The sequence below is a fragment of the Montipora capricornis genome, chromosome 2, assembly GCF_036669925.1.
Source record: "Montipora capricornis isolate CH-2021 chromosome 2, ASM3666992v2, whole genome shotgun sequence".
In the NCBI taxonomy this organism is placed as follows: domain Eukaryota; kingdom Metazoa; phylum Cnidaria; class Anthozoa; order Scleractinia; family Acroporidae; genus Montipora; species Montipora capricornis.
This window is the reverse complement of record NC_090884.1, coordinates 57421911-57447081: the sequence shown is the minus strand read 5'-3', so window position 1 is coordinate 57447081 and position 25171 is coordinate 57421911. Positions and strand designations below refer to the sequence as shown.

The window sequence follows — 25171 nt, the reverse complement described above, 5'->3', positions numbered from 1 at the left end:
GAGTTTGTGAATTCCAGTAACTGCATGCCTTAACCACTGAAAAACAAATGCTATAAAATGATAAAGCACAACAGGGTCGTATAAAAGACTCATTGCTTCTTGTTGAAATATGTGCCATTTCTCCACCATCATCAGCAAGTTCTGATTGAGAGATTTCACTGTTCTCATCAACTAAGTGATTGTCGTCCTTTTCTAGTCTTGTTATGTGAACACCTATCAGCTCAAACAATGCATTTGAATTTTCATACAGGGTTTGCAAATAACATGTGACATCCTGTATACTTTGTGCTTCTAATAATACACATGTTCCTTGAGAATGGGGCATACCAAATGCATCCCTAGCATGTGAATCAAATATTTTAAATTTACCACCTGCAGTACAGTACATAGAAACAGTACTACATTCAATTGTTAAAAGAAAGGATTGGTAGTTTTGCCTTACTAATGTTAGCAAAGCATCAACCAAAGGCATACAGAAACTCAAACCATGTATAATGGATCTACCATTTATAGTACCACTATGGCTTGAACTGTATTGAAGCTGATAATCTGTATTAAACACATTGAGCACATCTGGTAACTCAGTTAACAACAGGAAAGTTTGTCTGGATAGTCTAGATAATCCAGAATACAATTCATTACCAATGTTCATGATGTTGATCAAGTCCACTGATGAGATAATATTATTCCTGTAGTTATAGATAAGTGAAGTAAGAGACATTGCTACACACTGAGTGCCTGCATTCTCGCCGAACAATTCCACATTGCCTTGACTATAAGGCGCTTGAATAGTTTTGGTATGATCAATGGGCCCAGGGTTTTTCTCTATATCATTTGACAGCTTTAACTCTGTATGATTCATCCTATGGTTAACGTTCTTATAAACAGATCTTACTGAAGTATAGTTACATCTAGGTTTCACTCTTCCACGGCGAGTTTTAGGTTTTTTCCTTCGATTTGCTGTCCACCACGTCCTTTGTGTACTCCTCTTCTTAGTAGCAGACCTTAGTCTCACATACAAATAGTCTAACTTACGATTAAGTACACTCAATTTCGTAAATAAATGCATGGCAGAAGATTTCGGTACGTTCTTTTTAATATATTTTCGAACTAATTTCCTGAAAGATCTGCTCTTATGCAAGGCTCGTGATAGCTGTTTCACTGGAATTCTGCTTGGTTCTCGGTCCCTTTGTTGACGCCCTCCTACACATTTACGATAAGCAAACTTAGCATAACGAGATCGAAGTTGCAAGTCATTTACTGATTCTTTATTATCAATATCGACAACAACAGATGGCTGTGCGGCATTCTCAAATATGTTCTCCTGTAAGGCTCGCGTCAGCTGTTTCACTGAAATTCTGCTTGGTTCTCCATCCTTTTGAACAACGTGGCGACACCCTTTTAAACATTTACAATAAACAAACTTAGCATAACGAGATCGAAGTTGCAAGTCATTTATTGATTCTTCATTATCAACATCGACAACAACAGACAGCTGTGCGCCTTTCTCAAATAGGTCACAGTCATTGAATGCATTCAAAATAGGTTCATCCAAACATAAAACGCTGCACCAAGCATGGTACAAAATGCTGACAACATTAGTGAGGATGATTCCAAACGATACAAATAGTTGAATATGAAATAGCATTACAGCTCGAAATACACAGAAATTCAGTAATAGCAGAAAACAAACAGCCATAATAATACAAATGGATAGAAAATTCACCTTCTTTTTCAGAATTTTAACTAAATGCATCCGGCTCAGCATACTATCTAATATCTTTCTGCGCCTCGATGGCATCAGTACTGACTTTGTGCTCACCAACTTTCTTCTCTTGGAGGCTTTCACAGTTCCGGGCTTTTCTTGTTTGGTATTTGGTTTCAAAGCAGTTCATATCAGTGTAGTTCATATCATGATTATCATAAAAATGGTCATTTAGTACACATTTGTTCTCAATATAGCTTTCTCTCAGTTCGCGGACCGACCCGGGCCAAAACATTCGCTCAATGACATCTTGTAGTGTGGGGCTACCGCGAACGGCGTGTGCATAAGTGAGCGGTTTGAGCGTTCCCAGCAAGAAACTTAATACAACAAAAAGCCACATGGCGACAAAACACGCAATGTCCACTAACTCTGGTCTACGGCAACTTAACTTCACCACAATTTGATCGCGCAGGAGTGACAATGAAATGGTTCTTCTCAATCATGTGATTCTGCCTGTCAACAAGGCATTATGCTGACGATCGAAATCCTCCAATCATGATCAGCAATTTTATTTCGCATGTCAAGTGGTTGCTGACACCGCAAATGTTCTCCATTCCGCAAACATAGCTGGTCACGTTCTCGAGATGATACACAAGCGTAACAACAGATTCAGAAGGAACAGAAATGGATTGTTTTAACTCTGTACTGCCGAAAAGCAAAGCTAACAGCTCATAAACATTATCGAAAAATGATTTCATAATTCATAGCCAAATCACCACGGCAAAAAACAATCTCGCATGTCGCATACTCGTAACGGTTTTCTAATGATTGACAGATTTCTTTCTTTATGAGGCAATCATGGAAAGGGCCCGTACGCACTGGGCAAAGTGTTATTTATTTTGAGACAAGTGCGCCCGGTGATTATTTTGTCAAGGCTTACCAAACTTTAAAGACGCCGTCGTCCTACCCAGGAGCAGGGCAAATTTTTGTCAGAGGTGAAATCCGACAGATTTGTCAATTTACATGCCACGATTTGAAGGAAAATGTCAATCAAGAAAATTTAATCTCTATTCTTACTCGGGATATTTGGTGTTTATTTCGGTGTGATTGACACTTGTGGTTAACAAATGTTTTACTGTGCCTCAGACTCTCAGTGCTTCCACGGTTGAAAAATTGAGCCAAATTTTGTGACATTTTTGGAAGGGTCAAACAAATTTTGTCAGTCCAGTGCGTCCGAAACCAAACCCCCAAAGCGGCAAAGATCTGAGGTACCTTCCCCTGTGCGCACTAAATAAATTAACGAAACTTTTAAGACGTGTAAACAAATATTACACATATGCAAATTAGTTAACCTTGGATAATACGCAGAGCTATTTAGAACGGGCAGAAGAATCTCAAAAAAACCTTTTCCAGCCAAAAGTAATTTTATTGAAACAAACAACATATTTGCTATTAGAGGGAAGAAAAAACTTCCCATTTCATTGCGTGCGTGCAAACAAGCTGCCAACACACGTGTCAAAACCGCGACTACATAAATTTCCCACCAGTGTTCAGCATCAAACCCTTTGCTGAAAAACCCTTTACATGAATTATCAAGCGAAATATAGCAACAAGCTTTCTTTCAAATAAATTTTGACTAACAATAATTAATAAAATTTTATTTCAGTGTTGTACAAAACACCACACTTATTACAATATTAGAACTACGGGCTCACTTTTATTACGGCTCGACGGGCGAAAGACTGTTGTCGAAGTCCATTACTCGTCGGGTTCCTGAGAAACGTATGTATTTTGACTTCAGGGTGAACTATTTACACAATCGCGAACCATTTAATTGAAAATCTAAACATCTATGAGATACAAAAAACAGACTTGCGAATTATCGCAAATCACAATGCTGACAAGCACAAAAGTAGAAGAAATGGTCAAATAATTATGAAGTTTGTTACTATCTCATCACACTCAAATTTCGCAAAAACGTGACTTTCATGTAAACAATCTTCGCACTAGCAAGTCGTAGCAATAAATTGGATTAACAACCAAGGTTGTTAAAGAGATATTGTTGGCTTCCCAAATAAACTTCATTTCTTGGCTTTACTCTACAATGACAAAACGCTTAACACAGGAATTTTTAGTTATTGTCTAAAATCTTTCTCAATTCGGAGAAATCGACCCGTCCGCGAATATTTTACGAGTTTTTTTTCAATGGGATGTCAAACGCCCAAGTGGATGTTATGCATAATCGGGCGATCAAGTTGCGCGTGTGATCCGTTATAAATATTTTTTCACAAAATGTTTCCGAACCGTTAGTATCACCACAGAAGACAAGATCATCGTTCTAAATGCTTATTCTACGCAAAAAGTAGGTTCTGGAGGTAATTTTGAGAGTGGAATCAAGGTTACGCGGCAAACGGCAAATACAAACTCACGATTTAATTCAGTCAACACCAGAAAGACGCTAATCACATTTTGACTAACCTGCGATCAGGCCCATTTTTAGCTTCGCCCATATGTTCTCTTATGTCGTCGCTCGCTAAAATTGGGCCTGACCAAAAGTCGGAATTCCGGACGACCAAACTCGTGATCTGATTGGCTGTTGAAACGCCGGAAGTGAAAATGCCATCGTGATTGCGCGGAGCTCTCGCGAAGTCCTCGAGACTAATCCGCCATAAGTGTACGAAAAAATTTGCTGCCTTTTGTTCTTACAATTACGTGGACGGTGCAACTTGATTTTATTTGTATAAATGGAGATATGCCATCTGGAACATCTCATAACTTGTCCAGAATCGGGTTTGAATCTCTGGAAAGAGTGAAATTAGCGATTCCGTTGTCGAGCTCTGTGGCCATGTGGTTGAAAGTACTTTGGCACAAACTTCCCTGATGTTTTGAAAGCTAAATAGCTGGTTCTTTCAAATGGCAATGAAAGCCGATGCATATTGGTTTCCTGGATGAGACAAAGGACATATATATCAAAACGAGGAGAAGTTGATAAAATCGCAAGTTACACGAATGCATGTTTTGAATATCTGTGTATCACTTACTGTACATGACACGGTTTGTTTGCACAATTTGGAGTCAAGATTGCTTCATAATATTTCCAGTTGATTTAACTCTCGCTCGAGAGAGACCAATTGTACAAATATAAAAGAAATTTTGCGAGTCCATCTTACTGTTCGTACTCCATCAAAAGATTAACGGCCAAATTTATCATGATTTTAATGCGCGCAACTTCTAGAAATACACTGCAACTGATATTACCCGAAAAAATCACCAAAGAAACCTTCATGGGCAAACACCTTAAAGGAATAATGTATTTCTCCTTTTTTTTTCTTTAAAAATCTATTGCAAACCGTCCAACGACAAAATGCTAGGTTATCGCAATTACAAATTAAGATGTCAAGCTTAAAAGATTGCATATTCAGTGAAGTTCGGAGGAAGAATTACACCGGCCTTTGCCGCAATATAGTCGTCGAAAGGTACAGAAAGTAACATTCCCCATGCTATAAATGTGTTTTTCTCAAATTAAAGCCACGGTAACCTTCGAATTCGTTTATAATATTCCTCTCACGGTAATTAACTCTGGTCAAAACAAAATAGCGTGAATCTGCCGTGCACGCGTGTATTGGTGTAATGGAAGTAAATTTGATTGGCCGATGAAGGACATGTCAATCAATCAAAAAAAGTGGGCGGAAGGAATTTTTCGTTTCGCAAACTCCACCAGTCCAGGATTGTTATCAATTTTGATAACCGTGTTACGTCACAACATGGCGGCCGTTGCAGAAATCGGAGGATTCTGTATACACTTCACTTTATTCGTTTTTTGTTCGGAACTAGTTGGGTTATCTACCCAAAATTCTATTCGATATGGACAACAAAGGAACATTCTTCGCCTTTGTAAAAGATGGCGGTGGCAGAGCGGGTTGAACGGTTGGAAATGTTAACTGTAAAGTGGGACAGTGCATGAAATTTGATCCCAAAGTCAGGTACGTTTTCCACTTTGTCGTTAGATTAAAGGCACTTGTAGATTTTTCCAGCATTTGCAAAAAAAATGTCGATATCTTCAAGTCTTTTACTTGACTTTTCACGTGTTTTTGCTGTTGTGCACGATCTATTAAAAATGTGCAAGGGGGTATTTTGATTTGCGATGTGCTGTTAATAATGGCGCCCATATTTGATTGATTTACTCCTACAAACCTAGGCGTTGAGATGGCGGATGCTGATGCCCACAGGAGAAAAAAAATGGCAAACTTGTGTAGATTTTGTGGCTCTACAGCGTCGAAAAAGACTGAAAGGCCTAAAAATAAATTCAAGGATGATTTTGAACGATATTTTGGTATCAATTCTGAAAAGTGCAGTGGAAGGCTTAACGCTTTAGTGACACAAGAACAATGCCTGTCAAAAAAGTGATGGCCGTTGATCCCCTGCAAACTGTAACAAAACACAACTTTAGTTCCATTATGTTTGGATCCAACCTGGTTATGCATTCAATTGCACGCAGCAGAATGGCAGTGGATATTTATGGAAAATTTCATCCGGGTCGTCAGTATAACATTATGAAATCCTGGTTAAATGGTTCCCTGCTATGCCAGAAGGAGACATTCTAACTGCCATAGATAATGATCAGGTTTTGTTAAAGAAGTGGACTGGGTGCAAAGATAAGCATGCTGCATCTTGACATGTGTGTGTTATACAGAGGTTGGTACCAATGCATGATGCAGTTTTGCAAAGAGATGAGAAGCTTGCACCAAGGTAATGCAAATGCCACAATTTATAATTTATGAATCCTACCACCTACATTTTGTGATTTTGAATATTTTTTGCAAGTCTCTTCTCTGTTTAAATTGTCCATTATGGGGACTATTTTAATCATTACCAAATCCCCAAATTGGTAGGACTGAAGAGTGACTGAAATGCATGAAGAAACCATTCTTTATCTATTAGCTGTGTTAATAAACATAAAATGTTTTTTTTTCCTTTTTGTTTATCAACATTAACATTTTGAACAATTATGCAGTAGCTTAATTAAACCTGACAACTGTTTTTTAGAAAAAGCCTTGAGATTTATTTAGCAGGATTTTTTCTTCAATGTGTAGTTCCATAAAATGTCCATTCCTCCCCCACAAAAGGTGCATTTTGACACCCCTTCACCAATCTGGAAATTCTAATGAGGTTTCTTTGAGTGTTTTGGTCTTTCTGCACCCTTCCTCTCCCTGGAATTTGAAATCCTTTGTGTGTGTGTGTGTGTGTATATGGAGATTTTTTTTTAGTACGGAGTCTATGGATTTTCAACTTTGCATGTAAATTGAACAAAATATATTTTGATGAAAGATTGTGGACCAGATTTTCTTCACATTGACAGCTTTTTAATGGGGACTGCTTTTCATAATTATAAAATTCCTTTTATAAGGAAGATATCTGTTTACAAACATCGACATCAAATTTCTTTTTATATTTAAAAAAGCCAACCACCGAACCCTTCGGCATCCAATAAGGCTCCAGTTGGCACATTAATATTAATAGGTGATGTCATTGATATCCTCACTATATAGCAAGCTGAGCTAGAGTCAATTGCCTGAAAGAGGAGGGGTGGGCTGACTGTTTTCATAATCAAGTAACACATTTGACAACATATGTACTTGCATACTCTTATTTTAATTGAGTGGTTTAATTTTAATTGAACATTTTTATTAATGTTGTTACTTGATCATACTTATTTTAAAATTCATTAACAGTAAATGGCAAAAAGATTGGAAGAAGCAAAGACTGAAACAGCATCTCCTAGATGATTTCTCTGCCACATCTGATGATGTCATGCTATTGCATAAAGAGGCAAGTAAAGAAAGATTGTCATTGACAAAGTATAATAAATATTATAAAACTTAAAATACTTTGTACATGTAAGAAACACCAACACAGTATCACAGGGCTGGTAACTAAGAGGGTACTTCATTTGGCTAAATCACCGAATACAGTGGATGTTTAATTGTTTAAATTGTTGTTTTGGTCATTTTATGATTTGGAGTTTTGGTGTATTAATTCATCGAATGTGGTTTCTTGCATCTTCATTATTTCGTTTTCATTAAGAGGACTCTCATTTCTATTTTATTTACACTTTTTTTTTTAATTTGGTTGAATGGTGTTTCTGTCTAAAGTTTAGTACGTTCTAGAGAAATTAATACTAAAGCCCATCTGAAAGTATCATACATTTCTCTTACTTTAGAACAAAAAAATGATCCTTGAAATTTTGCTCCAAGTTGTGCAAAGACGTGCTACAAACACGTTCGTATGGTAACATGTTTTTGGTATTTAAGCCGTACACACACATACAGGGAGTCATTTCAGCGGCTTTGGCAATATTAATGTCGTAACGTGTAAATAAAACGTAATTTTCCCCTTCGTTGGACCATCGCTTCCTGTGCATTCGGCACTGAATTTAAGAGCCGTTTCAAAAACGAAATTATTTACTTACTTTTCTTGTTTCATTTTTATTTTATACAGAATGCCCCAGCTTCGCCTCCCAAGAGAAAGAAGCCGACTGATGACTGATGAAAATATCATGCCCAGTATCGAAGAATAAACAGTGCATTTTAGCTTAACTGTTGTCGTCTCCTTTACTGTGTTATTTCACTCGGAACAGTTGTTAGATTAGGTATTGAAAATAATGCCTCGAAATAACTTTTCCCAAACATTCCACATTCTATGCATTTCACTGTCATATAAGCATTGAAAATTCCTTCCTCTTTGCCCCGCGTTGCACTCTATCGTCCGCCATATTGAATTTTCACGCAGTTGGTGATCAATAATGTCACGTGGCCGAGAATTTGAGCAGTGATTGGCTAATGGTTTGTTTTGGTAGTGGTTATCAAAATTGATAACCATCCTGGACTGTCCACATTACGTACCACGCGAAACTAACATAGAGCCTGATCGCAGGTTACATTTTGACAAGAAAATGCTTTACTATTGCCATAAAAACTATCCAGTTAAGCTCGCATATCATAAAACATGATGAATTCATAAAGGCCACCTTTTCCAGCGAACAATTTTTTTAAACAAACAACATATTTGCTATTAGAGGCAAAAACCCCTTCTATTTCATTACGTGCGTGAAGAGAAGAAACTCAATCGTGTCAAATATGCGCAATCTTGCAACAAACTAAATTTCAGGATCAAACCGTTTCCATGAAGAACCACGTAAGGTGTTCGATTCGTTCTCTGTCTTTGTAGAACCCATAAGTTACCAGAGAATTTTCCATTTGGTTTCAGTGTTCTACATAACAGCACACTTGGTGAAATATTATTTTAGAAATAAAGCAAAGCTCACTTTGATTTCGGCTCGACGGGCGATAGCTTGTTGTCGAAGTCCATTACTCGTCGCTTTTGAGATCCCAGGTGTTGGGTTTTCATCGCCTGCCTAGTTTATCCAACTGACTTTCCATTATTGAGCTCCATAAGGGTATATTTTGTTTAAGGATCCACTAAAACGCCATTCGCGTTTCATGTCTTTCGACGCCATTACACGCTAAGTTAAGGATTCTCCTGTGTCCACCAGAGAAATCTACGCATTTCCACTACCCTCTCGATCCTAAGAAAATACGCGCACAAGGCTCTATGCACAAAGGCACCACTCACCCGGGGAGTAACAGGCAAGACTTTTACCGACACGGAAAAAAGTACTAAAACGGAAATCTACCTATTTTCCGACTGGGTTTCCCATAGGGCAACCCAGTAATAAGGGTATATTTTGTTTAAGGATTCACTAAAACGCCAATCGCGTTACATGACTTTCGACGCCATTGCAGGCTAAGTTAATGATTCTCCTGTGTCCACCTGAGAATTGCCACTACCCTCTCGATCCTAAGAAAATACGCGCAGAAGGCTCTATGCACAAAGACACCACTTACCAGGGGAGTGACAGGCAATACTTTTACCGACACGGAAAAAAAAAAAAATAAAATAAATAGAAAACTAGACCCTCCGTGAGGGTACACTGGGTTGCCTGTGGTACGTGCAGCGTTCCACGCATACCAGAAGCCATACCATCATTTGGCTCACAGGTCCTCACACGTTCGTACGACGAAACAGATCCTTTTCTGAGGTTAAAAACCTGGCTACCGGCCTATTAATTAATCATTTGTCAGAAAGAAGAAATTCCTGTCCTCTTTAAAAAAAATTGACACGCATTGCTTACGTGTGGTAGTGAAGTAACACAGCGATTTATTCCATAATGTCAAGTAAGCTGTGTGTTGTCTTCCAGGAGATTCAAGTTGTCCTTGCGTAATATGTAGCTCTAACAGTGCACGATATTGTTTTGGTATTGTCTATCATTGTAGTGCCATGGTAGAAGTCTTGGGTAAATAGCCTGAGAAGACATGTGGTTACTAGCAAAGTACTGAGCCCAGAAAGATTGAAGAAAATAAATGGAAAGTTGAAAGCTGAAGTTGAAAGCTGAAGTTAATCCCTGTTAACTGAATAGAGTGTAATGTGAAGTGCTAGATTTCAATCCAACGTTTGTAAAAACGTAACCTTTCCTTGAAGTTTACCCCTGTTCGGAGGGGTTAGTAAGAAATATACCACTCAGTAACAGAAGCATAGGACCGAAAATTCTATTTTAATGCTATCAAATGCAAACCAAGCAAGATAGAGATTTTGTTAGCTTGCTTTATGCAAAACAAATATTGATGTAAAAGTAAATAAATATGGATACACAATTTTTAAGAAGAGCAGAAGGAAGTTTCAGGACGGTCGATCGAGAATAAAATATTTTGCCATCGGTAACAAAATCTACGACATGAAAACAACATTAATTTTGAACCACGAATATAAAAAGTTACCATCAGCGAAACACAGTTTGGGAGATTTTAGTTGTTTTGTTGTAATTGTACAAGTTTGTCTGCACCGAGTAAATCGCACATCGAATTGGGTGTCTGGAAAACCAGACACCCAAACACCGAATAGCGAATAGCGAATAGTACGAACAGTGCGAATAGTACGAACAGTGCGAATAGTGGCGAATAGTGACGAATAGTCGCGAATAGTGACGAATAGTCTTCAATAGTCACCGCCTTATGCTGAACAATCTCGTAATCAAAGCAAATAATATGCTCACCTGTCGTCGAAAGAGAGTTTCGTGCATGCTTTTACAAACACTCTAAAGAAGAACAAACGTCAAAATGCAAAAATATAAATAACTTTCATTAATACATCAAGCTCATGATCATCTCCTCGCACAGTGGCGCCCGAACATAAATTTCATCATTCTCATCTGTGCAGTCCGATCCGGCGAGACACGTTCTGTAAAAAGGAATGAAATCAAAATGTGAGGCAAGTGGTTTGTGATTAAAGAGACAAACGAGCTACTCTGATAACCGTTGCGTTAATTAATTATACAAATAAGCAACAGGATTTCAGTGCATTTATTACCTTTTCTTCTCAGGGCTCAAGCTGTCCTTCGCCGACACATCTCTGCTTTTTTAGCGGGAAAATCCCATCCAACGTTGCTGCGCGGTTCACCAGGAGGTACTGGGTACCAAATTTTTGTCATGTCGTTACAATCCCACCCCTCCACCCTTATTTGCCACTATTTGTTACTATTCGTCACTATTCGTCACTATTCGTGACTATTCGTCATTATTCACGACTATTCGCCACTATTCGCACTATTCGTACTATTCGTGACTATTCGCTGTTCGGTATTCGCGACTGTTCGCTATTCGCTATTCGGGTTTTCCAGACACCCCATCGAATTCAGCGGGTGCTCTGATCAAGTTACCGAGTTATTTTACCGCGGCATGTTTACTCGCGAAACAGTGACGCAACTGTGTCAAATGATACCAAGCTACCGGGTTTTTGTTTTTGTTAGTTTTCTTTTTCTTTCGATTGTTATAAATTTTGACAAGAAATGTGCGAATTCAACACAAAGATCACAATCGCCCAACTCTCAGAGGTTGACCATTGTTTCTGGAAAATCAAAAATTTATTCTCCAAGGCAAGGTTATTTATCACCAGGTAATTCCATCGTTTTGGAAATAGCAGCTACTTTATTATTCATCAGCGTCACAATCTTTTGCCGATTTTGGGGATCATTTTGTTGAAACTCAAGCACGCTTCCAAAAGACCTGTTTATTTTCGTGACTTATGCGTTACCACAAAAATTCTACCCGTATCACATTTCCACACATGTATGCGAATTTGCCAAGCTCGAAAATTTCACAACATGATAAATTTACAAAAGCTGGAAATTTCACAGAAATATTTTCCATCGAAACATTTATTGAAACAAGCAACATATTTTGCTATAAGAAGCAAGAAACCCTTCCTATTTCAGTTGCGTGCGTGCAAGCGAAACACACAATCACAAAGCATATGCAATTAAGTAAATTTCTGACAGTTCACATTCAACCCTTTTCGAAAGAACCTTGACCGTAAATAATAAAGCACAAAAGAGACAACAAGCTTTCATTCAAGTAATTTTTCCCTGTCACATTTACAATTTTTTTTTAACCTTTGCAGAGTTGAGTACAAAATGAATGTTACTTGCCAGACAAACGGGCAAACTTTAAATAGATGCGACTTCAGTAAACCTGAGTAAACACTGTGAGTCACACAACAGAGATCACTGGTCTACTTGTGGTGTTCGATTCCTTCTCTGTCTTTGTTGAACCCGTAAGTTACCAGAGAAATTTCCATTTGGTTTCAGTGTTGTACGTAACACCACCTTGGCGAAATATTAGAAGTAGAGCTTATTTTGATTTCGGCTCGTCGGGCGAAAGATTCACGCTGTCGAGTCCATTACTCGTCGCTTTTTTAAGATTCCAGATCTTTATGTTTCACCGCCTGTCTTGACGTTCCATTCTTGAGCTCCATGTGGGTATATTTTTTTTAAAGATGTACTGAAAAGCCATTCGCGTTACAATGACTTTCGACGCCATTACAGGTTAATTGTGCAGAGCAAGCTAGGCATTACCCCAGCCCCCTCAAACCTAACAAAATACGCACAGAAGACTCTATGCACAAAGACACCATTTAGCAGGGGAGTGACAGGCAAGACTTTTACCGACACGGAAAAAAATACTAAAAACAAGGTTATTTATCACCAGGTAATTCCATCGTTTTGGTAATAGCAGCTACTTTATTATTCGTCAGCGTCACAATCTTTTGCCGATTTTGGGGGTCATTTTGTTGAAACTCAAGCACGCTTCCAACAGACCTGTTTATTTTCGTGACTTATGCGTTACCACAAAAATTCTCCTCGAATCACATTTCAACACATGTATGCAAATTTACTAAGCTCGAAAATTACACAACATGATAAATTTACAAAAGCTGGAAATTTCACAGAAATATTTTCCAGCGAAACATTTATCGAAACAAGCAACATATTTGCTATAAGAGGCAAGAAACCCTTCCTATTTCAGTTGCGTGCGTGCAAGCGAAACACACAATCACAAAGCATATGCAATTAAATAAATTTCTGACAGTTCACATCAAACCCTTTTCGAAAGAACCTTGACCGTACATAATAAAGCACAAAAGAGACAACAAGCTTTCATTCAAATAATTTTTCACTGTCACATTTCCAATTTTTTTTAACCTTTGCATAGTTGGGTACAAAATGAATGTTACTTGCCAAACGGGCAAACTTTAAATAGATGCGACTTCAGTAAACACTGTGAGACACAACAGAGATCACAGATCTACTTGTGGTGTTCGATTCCTTCTCTGCCTTGTTGCACCCGTAAGTTACCAAAGAAATTTTCATTTGGTTTCAGTGTTGTACGTAATACCACCTTGGCGAAATATTAGAAGTACAGCTCATTTTGATTTCGGCTCGACGGGCGAAAGACTCACGCTGTCGAAGTCCATTACTCGTCGCTTTTAAGATTCCAGATCTTTCTGTTTCACCGCCTGTCTTGACGTTCCATTCTTGAGCTCCATATGGGTATATTTTCTTTAAAGATGTACTAAAACGCCATTCGCGTTACAATGACTTCCGACGCCATTACAGGTTAATTGTGCAGAGCAAGCTACGCATTACCCCAGCCCCCTCAAACCTAACAAAATACGCACAGAAGACTCTATGCACAAAGACACCACTTAGCAGGGGAGTGACAGGCAAGACTTTTACCGACACGGAAAAAAATACTAAAAGAAAGAAAACGGAAATCTACCCATTTTCCGACTGGGTTTGGCAACCCAGTAAAAATAAACAAATCCCAGCCACTTTCCGACTGGGATTGCCATACGGCAACCCAGTAAAAAGAGGTCGCTAAAAAGATCAACAAAATACTCGTGTACAGTTTCCGATAAGGACGTTCGCGCTAATTGTTGGTGCGACTGTAATATGTCACGCATTACTTCAAGCATTAGTTAAGATCTTACGGCGGCAAAACGCCGGGGAAAAATTTCCAGGCCGGCTAAAGAATAAATCAAGGATTTAATTTGTTTGTGAAGTCTTGAGGGTTTAACAAAATAGCCACCTCTTGAAGATGACCTTGTTTTATATGAATGAACGCTTGCCTCAGAAATAAATAAATTAGCAATATCGTATCAGAAGGCGATAAGTTGTTAGATATGTCATGCATCAGAACAGGAACTGATATAAAGTACAGAAAATCGAGGGGAAGAAAACGAGAAAGAAAGAAAGTAGGGTACAGGATGAGATTTGCAGTCAACAAAGTACATCAGGCGGAGGTCACGTTTTTTGGAGAATGAGAATTTTGTTTCTATGGGTCTTAGCTGCTCAGCTCCACGCGACTATGCCATACAATAGGCAAGGCTGAATAAGTGAGATGTATATATGATGTAAAGTAACTAGGGGTACGAAATGTCTTAATCTAGCAATTATGCCAATTGTTTTACTTCACGGTTTTAAAGCTAAGTGTGCAAGAGGTATGGGGGAAACCTTGCTTCCCTCCCCTTCCCCTTCCTCGTGTTCATTTTGCCATTATTCGCCACCCAACCTAATTTGTTCTTTTATGGTCTGGATTGGCACAAGATTGGAGAAACCCCTCGCGTTGCGTCTGCGTTTTCGACGGTTTCTTTTTTAGCGTAGTTGCGATAAGGGAGATCACGAAGCATTTCTCTTTCCATGTTACCTCGTATGAAGAGAAAGGCTCTCGGTGGGTAGGGACGCGCGAAACTCGCAAGAAAAGTCGAGCGACCCCTTTTCCTCGCAAGAAAACTCTTTTCTCCACTTTTCCTCGCCCTCGCCAGAATTTTTTTTGGGAACCCCTTCCCTTGCACAAACTCAATTGCAGATACGGCGGCCATTTTGATTTCTATTGTTTCAAATAGCTATTATGGGATGCCCAGGGGTAAATACATATTGATTTGCCCCCTGAGCATCCCGTAATGTCTTATGAAACAATAGAAATCAAAATGGCCGCCGTATCTGCAAAAAGGTCTAACGTCCAGAGAAAAAAGTCTCTTCTGTTTTTTTTCCTTTTTGAAACAAATAATTGATGAACCTCGGCAAGTGAAGGAGCCCTTGGAACTAGTGGGTCTTGAAACCGGTAAAACAATATTCTTAACTTCCCAGACATCTCAGATAATTTAAGATAATTTATTATATGTCAAATTACACAGGGGATGGTCTCCCAGTCCCCCGAGCCAGAGGCTCATGATAAAAGTGTTTGACCAATATTAAATTATAGTTCTATTATGCATATATTTAAAAAAGCCTATGTTGCTTATGTCTTACTGGTTAAATTAAAAATGACGTATACAACATAAATTAATTAAGTCAAAGGCAATTACTTCATTGTCAGCCGGTAAAATTTATCTTATTTAAAAGTCTTCGAAAGGATGATACATTAGGTTCATCTTTTACAACTGATGGCAACTGGTTCCAGATACGTGAGATTATATACTTATATGAGCCATGAAGCTAAGGAAACTACTATTATATGAAATTTGCACTAGGTTTAGACCCCTGCCTGTAAGATTATATGGTGTAAGTCGGGGTTTGAGTAAATTGGCTACATAGCCTGGACCACTCTCCTTAAAACAATTAAGAAATATTATCAAAGATTGTTCTATACGCCTATTTTCTAGTGTATTCATGTCTACCACCCTAAGAACTGATTCATATTAGTACTTTTTCCCACGTTTATTATAGTTCGTAGGCCGCAGTAGTTCGCATCTTCCAGTTTCTTGTTAAGTGTTTTACCTATGCCCATAAGTAAAGAGTTGCAGTACTCAAAATGTGATAATACAAAGCTCCTAAGCGTTTAAGGCAGCGAAGCGCGGCATACTTAGCAAATACTTTCTTCGATATTCCATTTCAGTTTGTTCTTTAAAAGATACCTTATTATCCAAACATATTACAAGGATAGTTAAGTGGTCTTTGATGTCAATGGAAGTTCCAGCAAACTCCAGGTCATAACGATAGGATGAATTCCCAAGGAGCATCGCTTGGGTCTTGTCTCCGTTGACCTGTAGATCGTTTAAGACAAGCCAGGAAATAAATCAGGATGAGGGTTCAAAATTATTATAATTATATTTCGTTTGTATTCGCCGATTGTGATTGAAAACTATTAGTTATTTTTTCTCGGGGAAACTCTATCCTGAGATATGTCACTGCAAAGAAACTGATCGAATCGCTCCTACCCCGACGTGATTTTTCGAGCGTTAGCCCTTCGCCAGAGCGAATAGAGGAATTGTGGGTTACGTCTAGTTTATATAGCCTGAGAGTAGGAGCTACGCTATTGGTCACATCAACATGGCAACGTGAAAAATAGGAATATATATTAGTTAAATGAAAAGCGTTCGTTTTACCGTGAGGATTAAGGGTGCCGATTTGGAAGATGAATTTTTGTGCCAGATTCTTGCGGCTTTCCGTCGCACCTACAGATGTAGCGTGTCACAATTCCCTTTGTATCTCAAGAACGGAGAGGATTTAAGTCGTCAAACTTCACAGTAATTTTTCTTTTCGTTTCCCTGAAAACATGTTAAAAGATCAGCTTTCCAAAACAAGTGGTTGGCAGGTTCACAAATGATTTTCCGGGCCCGAAACTGAAGTTTTCGGGACTTTCGAGAAACAGGCCCCAGGAGTTTTGATACCCGAGTCTCGCGAAAGGTACTGGGTATCACCCGACAAAAAGAGTCCCAAAGTACCGGGTATAACCCGACTGTAGTATACTATAGTACGTCCAATGTAAGCGAAAAAAAGTCGGGTTTGAGTTGGGGATACTGCTCGAACATATTTGTGCTTGTGTTCAGCTATTTAGATTAACTCAGGTTTTTACCATATTCTCGTGATTGTTAGGCACACTTTTTGAGGACTGTTTGACGGAGAAATAATATGTACTTATTGACTGAGTGGAAGGGCCGGACTGCAAAATATTTGGCCCGAGGTCATGGCCTACGGACCGAGCGCCATGATCGAAGGCCAAATATTTCCTGTCTGGCCCGACCTAGCTCAGTCAATAAGCATTTATCATATGGGCTCCTTACACTATTTATGAGCACTCAGAAGATGAAGTTAGGACAAATTAAAAAACAAAAATATGCACAGAAAATTTATCTAATATGTTGTTTGCATTTGCTTTTCTGGGTGTAAATTACTTGGATGTTAAAAGCGACGAAATCCCCTAAAATTGCATCGCACGGAGCAATACGTGTTCCTAGTAGGGTTGTACGGCTTTTTCCGGCCCTGCTCGTGCTAATGCGTACTGCCCTCATACGGGGATTTTCCCAATAGCTTTGCAATAAAGGCGCGCAGAGCCGTACGGGTCATATGATAATTAACAATTATTGGATAAGGTTGAGCATGTTAGCGATAATTATCAAGGCCAAAGTTTGTGTTATCTGCCGAAGCCGAAGGCTAAGGCGGATAACACACACTGAGGCCTTGATAATTATCGCTAACATGCGAAAACCGAATTCAATAATTGTTTTATTATGCATATTCCTGAGCTGAGCTCCGCCATGACAAAACTGATCAAACTGCTGGTTAGTGTGTTAGGTGACGTCACTTCTGCATGCATAAAACTATTGTCTGTAGGTATGACGTCAGTTCTACATATATAAAATCTATTGTTTGTAGGTATGACGTAAGAGAAACACAACAAGCAAGAATTAGCTGCGTCCTTATAGCCAATCAAAATCGAGCTGGTGACACCAATGTATAATAATAAGTATTAACAGCTTTTCAAATAATTTTGTTGCATTTTCTATTTACAGTTTGTAAACGTTGTCAATCATGATATTTCATCCCAGGAAAGTAAGATGTATTTCCCCTGTAAAATACAGAGGACCCTCATGTGCAGTGTTCATCAGTGCTCGAATGACGGCCATTTCAGTCCAGTGATGATTAGAGGTTCAAGAGATAGAAAATTCGTTCAAATGGAAATTCAATTCCTGTTAATTGCTTTTGCTTCACCTAAGTTACAGAACATAGTTATATCCTTGTGATATTAGTCTTCTGGCTGCTTTACTTTCATTTTAGTTTTAAGTTTCTGAAAAGGAAATAATAAAACAAAATAAATGGTTATTTTACGCCCATAAATGCTATAAAAATTACATGCAACTGACCTTCCAAAAATGTTCGAGCAACAACTGTCAAAATGTAATTTAAAGAAACAAGTCTCAATCATTTATTATTTAACAACCTTTCTTTCCTTGCTATTTTAACATGCAATGTGATTATGTTCTATAGTTTTGTGGTTTAAAGATAATTATGATGTTTGTGTAATATATTTTAGGGCTTAAAGAGAGGTGTAGATCCAATAGCTGACTTTGTTGGCATTTAGTGTTAACCTGATGGAGCTCCTTCACACTTTGAATCTCGAATGTCAAGTGACAGTGAAGGACCTTTGTGATGCTCACCAGACTATGGCAGATGATTTTATTGCTTTTCCAGTAAGGTCCAATTAATAGCTTTTTTAATAGTTTTGAACTGTAACTTATCCTGTCTTTTGCAGTAACTTATTTCTAAGTAGCATTATAGCAATTGGCACTAGCTTTTGTTAATGATTTTACTGCATGCCCGCATTTTGTGCAGATTTTAACAGCAGTATCGCCTACCATCACCATTAGCCCAGTGGCAGTCTGGGCATGGCTGCTTTTGTTGCGTATGAATGAACTCTCCAAGACCTGCAGTGTTTGATAAGCAATACCAAGTTTGTGAGGTCTTAAAATTTTATTAGGCAGTACTAACATTAAATTCCCTTGTTTTTCCGAACATTCGTTTGCATTTACTGAGGGCAACATGTAATAAGACACCTGTCCTTGTCAATGGGGAGATTTAGTATCATGTTTACAGCAAATGTCAGGCTAAAATTTGTGTTTTGCCAAAAGTCAATGAAAGTTGTTTGATTTTAGCTCAATTCTTGCCTGTTGTCTTCACAGTTATATGAAGTAACTTCCCAGAAGATAGAGACAAGTTAGAATATGAGAAATTTACTGTGAAAAGTGGCAGTCTGCCCTTTGCTGTTTCACAACAGCTTTCACTTTAAATCCAAAACATATGTTAAGAAGTTTATCAGAATACTACTATAAAAAATATTATGCATATAAATGCATGAACTCGCTTGCCCCGACGTACCTTTGACTACCATGCAACTAAATTGTGGAATAACTTATGCAGCAGCCCAAAGCAAGTACCCATCCTCAAGGGGTTCAAGACATCCTTATTGGAAATGTTGAAAAATGAATAATTTTTTTTGTAACTTTTTTTATAAATCACTATAATTTAAAATCTAGACATCATGTAGTAGTTTTATGCCATTTTAAAATTGTAAATGACTATTGAAAAGCCCTAAGGGCAATATTGCTTCATTAAAAATTGTATGTATCATAAGTTGAGCTGCTATGATATGTTTGTTTCATGATGTGGTTTGAAGTGTGTATTCCGTTATCTTCGGCCATAGACAGGCTAGGTAACAGAAGAATACAATGTTCCCTAACGAGTAAATTTGCCTATCCATAGAAGAGGCCCTCCCAGGAGGGAAGGGGGCTTTGGCTCCTTGATACTTTAAATATTTGCTTGTGTTTCCTTGTTCGCCAAATTACTTTCAATTTTGTTCCCAGCTTTTTGATCCCTAAAATTGTTTTTGTTCCCTTGTTCCCTAAAATATTTAAATGGTAACCCGTGTGCAGCCCGGTGTGGCATTTGTTTCCACTCGGGGTAGAGCAGGATTTTTTGGCGCGTTGCGGGCGCGTGATAATTTTCGACTGAACCAATCAGAGCAGGTGATGAAATTCAAGATTTGGGTCGCGCAATTCCTCGATAGGCGCACAACCTTTGTAACGGATAAACAGATTGCTAAACAGCTAAACATTTCTCGGATTTTCTTGTTCTTCACGACTCTAACGAGCGCTAAATAATATTTATGTAGAGGGAATATCATTGGGCTATATGGAAATGGAATTTTAATGAGATTGAGGACTTTTGCTTTTGTGGGGAGATCAAATTGTGGAGTGATGTTCGGCTCTGGAGGTGACGGGTGTGTAGCCTTCGCTTCGCTTAAGAGTGTACAAACGAGTAGCGATTTCACTATATCAGCAATGGCTAATGAATCGACACAAAACAAAAGTGAACAACATATTTGAAGTAGAGAAAGTGATTTGCGAGGCCAATGTAGGAGACGTTTTTGCACTTCAAAAAGTCGTTTATTGTTTCTTCGAGTTTGCCTTGACGAAGTCAAAAAATCTTGTCCTGCGTTCTTCTGGCCTGCATGCCCTTACTTTGAATTTGCCAGAACATTTATATAATTTCGATCTCCACTTGGAATCACACTTAAAAAAAAGGAAAAGTTGCTCATTAGCGACTTCTATTTTTCTTTGTTGCTTCAGGTCCTTTTGAATGGGTTTGTTTGTTCTGATAGTGCAAATCACTCCCCCATGGTGTGGAGATCTTCAGATCGAAGCAATGTTTACGTTTTATTCTCTAGTTCTTGCTTGGTCGCTATTAGACATAGTTTATGAATTGGTCTTTCGTAAGTTCCAAATGCATTCTTTATCTTTGCCTTTCTAACTAGCCCGTCTGTTCCCACGTACACAGTCCTGCACTAACGCCATCTTCCATTTTCGTCTTGGCATTGCTTCCAGTTCAAGCACCAAGTCTCCAGGTTGAAGATTTGTTCTCGGCCTGTACCATTTATTTCGGGGAAGGAGTGTTGGAGCAAAATACTTTAACCATGATTCCCAAAAACCCTGAACTCTTTGTTGGGTTGCTCGCGCTAAATGCCTTGGGTTAACTCTCTCTTCCGGGTTTGGTACGGGGATTGCAGCGTGAGGTCCGATGATTAAATCGTTTGGAGTTATAGGTGGATTCTCCCAAATGGCATCTGAATTAGGGTACAAAGGACGGCTGTTAATCGTATGGGTCACTTCAGCAAGGCAAGTTCGCCATTGTTCTTCTGTTAGACTTTGTCGTCTGGAAGTCGCGTCCATTGCTTGGCGGTCTGACTTTATTAAGCTTTCAACGACAGCATTGATGGGGCTTGGTGTGGGGATATTCCATTCCCAACGGAGTTGGCAGTTGAACTCTTCAGCTACTGTATTCTGGATTCTCGTAATATTTTCTAGTTTGCAAATTTCTCTTAAGTAATCCTGAGCTGCGACAAAGTTGGTTCCATGATCCGACCAACACACAGCGGGATGACCTCTTGTGCATGCAAATCTACGGAAAGCCATGAGAAAAGCGTCTGTTGTTCGGTCAGTAACCAGCTCTAAGTGAATAGCCCTTGAGGTCATACATGCAAAAATGATAATCTGTGCTTCTTTCAGTGTCTTGCGACTTAGTCGGATCTGTATTGGTCCGAACATGTCTATCGCTGTGCAGGCGAAAGCTGGTTTCTCAATTTCTGCGCGTGTATTTGGGAGCTGGCCCATCAACTGCTGAAGAGGTCTTTGTCGTAACTTGCGACAAACGATGCAATTTCTTGTGAGCTGTTTTGCAATGCTCTGCACGCCAATGATCCAAAACTTTTTCCTTGACTCATAAGTGAGGCTCTTGTAACCGCAGTGGGCTCTTTTCTCGTGCAGATGTTTGAGAAGGAGGAGTACAATCCTGTGGTTGTGCGGCAAGATGATCGCGTTCCGCATTTCGGCTGCCAATGTGCGAATTTTCTCTAATCGTCCATGGGCACGCGGGATCCCTTGGTCGTCTTTTCGCGCTGTCAATGACTTTCCAACATCCTATCTGTTCAAGTTTTCTTGAGCCCATTTGTACAGGAAAGTCTCTGATCTTCGAAGTTCTTCTACCGATATTGCTCCTGTTTCTTTACTCTTTTGGCGTAAATTGTGGACAAATCTTAGAACGTAAGCGAGGACTTTTCTAACTTTTATGAACGAGGAGCATGTTGTTAACAAACTTTCCAGAGTGGGGTTCCTTGGCTTGAAATCAAGCTCAGCATCAACTCAACATGTCTTTGGGTGTTGTTCTTCTTTTCTGAGACTTTTCATGGGTGTCATGCCTTTGATTTCTTTCAAGCTGTCGTGTTCATTGCCACACTCAAGGTTTTGATGTTCATGTGATGGAATTTCGTCAGATTCTATAAATAGGAACGTGGGTCCTTTCGTCCAGTTTTCCAAATTTCCCAAGTCAATACCTCTCGTTAATGCGTCTGCTGGATTGAGATTTGAGGGAATGTATCTAAACTTGTCAACATCCACAGTTTCTTGGATCTCCGCCACTCTTGCTGAATTTCTAATCCAAGACAGAACTGTACGGGAATCAATCCAGAAAACTTTCTTGCATGCTTCAATATTAGCAAACTTTACGGCTTCAATGATGGTACTGAAAATTCTAACGAGCAAAAGACAGCCCATTAATTCCAGGTGCGGTATAGATTTCTTCTTTAATGGTGCCACTATCGCTTTTACCAGGATCGGGGCACAGGCGTAGCTGTTATCTTTGAGTTTCCAGCGTAGGAAAATGACCGAACCGTATGCTTCCTCACCTGCATCGCAAAAGCCATGAATTTTAGGCATCCCGTCTGCGTCGTCTGGCTTACGTTTTCGGTTGGTTTCGTACTTGAGGAGGTCATTGAGTACTTGAACGTTCTTCATCCATTTCCATTGAAGATCATCCGGCAGTAGTTCGTCCCAACTACAACCCATACTCCACGGCTCTTGTAAAGCAATTCTCATTTGGATGGAAACTGGGGACACAAATCCCATGGGGTCCCAGAGTTGTGCTACGAAAGCCAGACAGTTTCTCTTGGTTAAGCCTTTGTTCACGGTCTCAATGTCCTGTTTCGCGAATGAAATCGTATCTTCAGATTTATCCCATTTGTGCCCAAGGAAGCTGCTGAACTTTTCTTTGGTTTGGTCAACATATTTATGATTAGAATTCCATGCCTTGATTTCAAATTTTTCTTTTGCAAGAATCTTGTCAATCTCTTTCGTAATGTGTTTAGCGTCTTCTCCGCAATGTTTTGATCCTCCTATGTCGTCCACATAAGAGTTTTCTCTTATTTCTTTTGCCGCTTCTGGAAATCCATTTTCTGCTAACTTTGCGAGGGTGTTGACACAACTGATGGCTATGTCTGGTGCGAGCTTGTCTCCCAAATTCAGGCGTTGCCACTGGTAAACCGTCGGCTGACCTTGCGCCTCCTTTCTCCATAGAAATCTGTGGTACACCTGGTCATCAGGGTAGATGAGCACTTGGTTAAACATTTTTTGAATGTCACCGGTGTATGCGACGCTCTCCCATCTCCAGGCCAAGAGAATTGTTGTTTATGTAGTTAGGACCTTTATCCAAAGAGTCGTTTATGGATAGGTTTTCATGCCCCTTTTCACATGCATCTAAGTCGAGACGAATTTCGGTGGACCTTTCAGGTGTGAAAACTGCCTATAAAGGCAAATACCACTCGGGCTCTACGTGACTAATTTTCTCTGGATGAACTTTGGTCACGACTCCTTGTTCTATCAACCTTTCGATTTCTGTTGCTATATTTTTGCAGCAGTTTTTGCGGATGAATGTTTTTTCTGTTGAATACATTCTCTTAAGTGCTATGTCGAAATTGCTCCTTTTGGGAGGTCCAGTTAACTTCCAGGGCATTCGCACTTGAAGTCGACCGTGAACCATCTGTGTTGAACTTGTGACGGACTTGATGAACTTGTTTTCTTTAAGAGTTTCGTCACTGCAGGTGCAAAGTGCTGTAGGTTTCACCCCCATCAAATCTTGTGTGAAGAGTGTCTTTACGTCGTCTAGGACGCTTATGCTTCCAACATGGACTGACGTCACACGTGATGGATTCACGGAATTTTCACCGCGTTGACCAATCACCTACCATCCAAATAGGTTTCGTTTGGCTACTGGATCTCCACTTTCGCCATTCTTTGAATCTAAATCGATGAAAGCATCTGAGAAGTCAGTCCAAATCAGGCGATCAATAACTCCCCCAGAAAGGTGAAGATGGTCACTTAAAGGCTTTAAATGAGGGAAGCATTCCACTCCTTTTCGTGATAATGTTTTGGCAGAGCTGCACGGTTTCTTGACAGAATACACTTGTAGAAGTTTCTTAACAGCTGTGTTCTCGAGAGACCGCAATACAACATTTAAAATTTCCGATCCCTCTGATCTTTGTTGACCACCAGCAAGATTCATTGTTAGATGTGTTTGCGTTCCTTTCAAGTTAAGTTTCTTTGCAATGCTTTTTGAGAGTAGGCTTGTATTGGAACCGCTGTCCAACATGGCGAGAACTTCATGTTGGTTTCCATTGCTGTCTTCTATCTTGACCTTTTGCACTGGGCAAATGGCGCATCCCCCACGCACATCTGTTACGAATTGTGCCGAGGTATTCTGTGATTCTTCTGTATCGTTTCTTTCTGGTTCTTGACTCTGGGAGGGGTCGATAACCTGAAGTTGCCTGTTCATCGTGACTCGGTTGCCAGATGCGAGAGATCTATTCTGGTTTCTACCGACATTCCGGTGTCCACTCAATGGTCTTGGGGCCTCACTATGTAAAAAACGATGATGTCGTCTGGTGCATTGGTCACATGTAGTTCCATCGGGCTTCCGACATTCATTAGTGTGATGGGTTCTGAGGCACTTGCGACAACGGTTATGTCTACGCACAACTTTCCACCGTTAGTCAACGGTTAAAGTCCCTTGGAATATTGGGCAGGCTGTGAGCAGGTGTCTTGTTTGACAGCCCAGCGGGCACAATTCTTCAATGACATCGTTCTCCATTACGTTGCTAGCGGCGCGTTGTTCCGTCCTCTCGAATATTCGCCTTTCTCTACCCGCTCTTGAACGAAGGGTAGCTTCTCTATGCAGCCATGCGATTAAATTGTTTGCATTTTCTTCGCGATGCTCACGAAACATTTCTCGTCCGAATTCTGCGTTATCTTTAGGGTCCAGTTTGGAAAGTAACTGTGACATTACAAACGGAGCTTCACCAGACTTATCTACATTACATCCACTATCATTCATGTCGTTTACAAATGCTGTTATTTTGGTAGCATAGCGCGAAAGTGACTCTGAATCACTTCTTACGGGCTTATAGTCCG

The 25171-nt window shown here is 39.5% G+C and overlaps 3 protein-coding genes and 1 long non-coding RNA gene across 4 annotated transcripts; 1 reads left to right on the top strand and 3 right to left on the bottom strand.

Annotated features, from left to right (window-relative positions):
- Positions 1-4353: 4353 nt before the first annotated feature.
- LOC138028636 (uncharacterized) lies at positions 4354-8507 on the top strand. The gene is made up of 3 exons (XR_011127699.1): positions 4354-5688; positions 5904-7534; positions 8204-8507. It is a non-coding gene; the product is annotated as an uncharacterized lncRNA (long non-coding RNA).
- Positions 8508-20680: 12173 nt separating this feature from the next.
- Positions 20681-21757, bottom strand: LOC138037549 (uncharacterized). The gene has a single exon (XM_068883458.1). It carries the CDS (start codon positions 21755-21757, stop codon positions 20681-20683), a length of 1077 nt encoding a protein of 358 aa, XP_068739559.1.
- A 315-nt stretch (positions 21758-22072) lies between these two features.
- LOC138037547 (uncharacterized) lies at positions 22073-23332 on the bottom strand. Its single transcript, XM_068883457.1, has one exon. The coding sequence runs from the start codon at positions 23330-23332 to the stop codon at positions 22073-22075; it is 1260 nt and encodes a 419-aa protein (XP_068739558.1).
- Positions 23333-23945: 613 nt separating this feature from the next.
- On the bottom strand, positions 23946-24536 carry LOC138037546 (uncharacterized). The gene has a single exon (XM_068883456.1). The coding sequence runs from the start codon at positions 24534-24536 to the stop codon at positions 23946-23948; it is 591 nt and encodes a 196-aa protein (XP_068739557.1).
- Positions 24537-25171: the final 635 nt, after the last annotated feature.

Bases quoted from the DNA above. Each gene is read 5' to 3' on its own strand.
- LOC138037549 (XM_068883458.1), bottom strand. From the start codon at position 21,757: ATGCGGAACGCGATCATCTTGCCGCACAACCACAGGATTGTACTCCTC.
- LOC138037547 (XM_068883457.1), bottom strand. From the start codon at position 23,332: ATGTTTAACCAAGTGCTCATCTACCCTGATGACCAGGTGTACCACAGA.
- LOC138037546 (XM_068883456.1), bottom strand. From the start codon at position 24,536: ATGAACAGGCAACTTCAGGTTATCGACCCCTCCCAGAGTCAAGAACCA.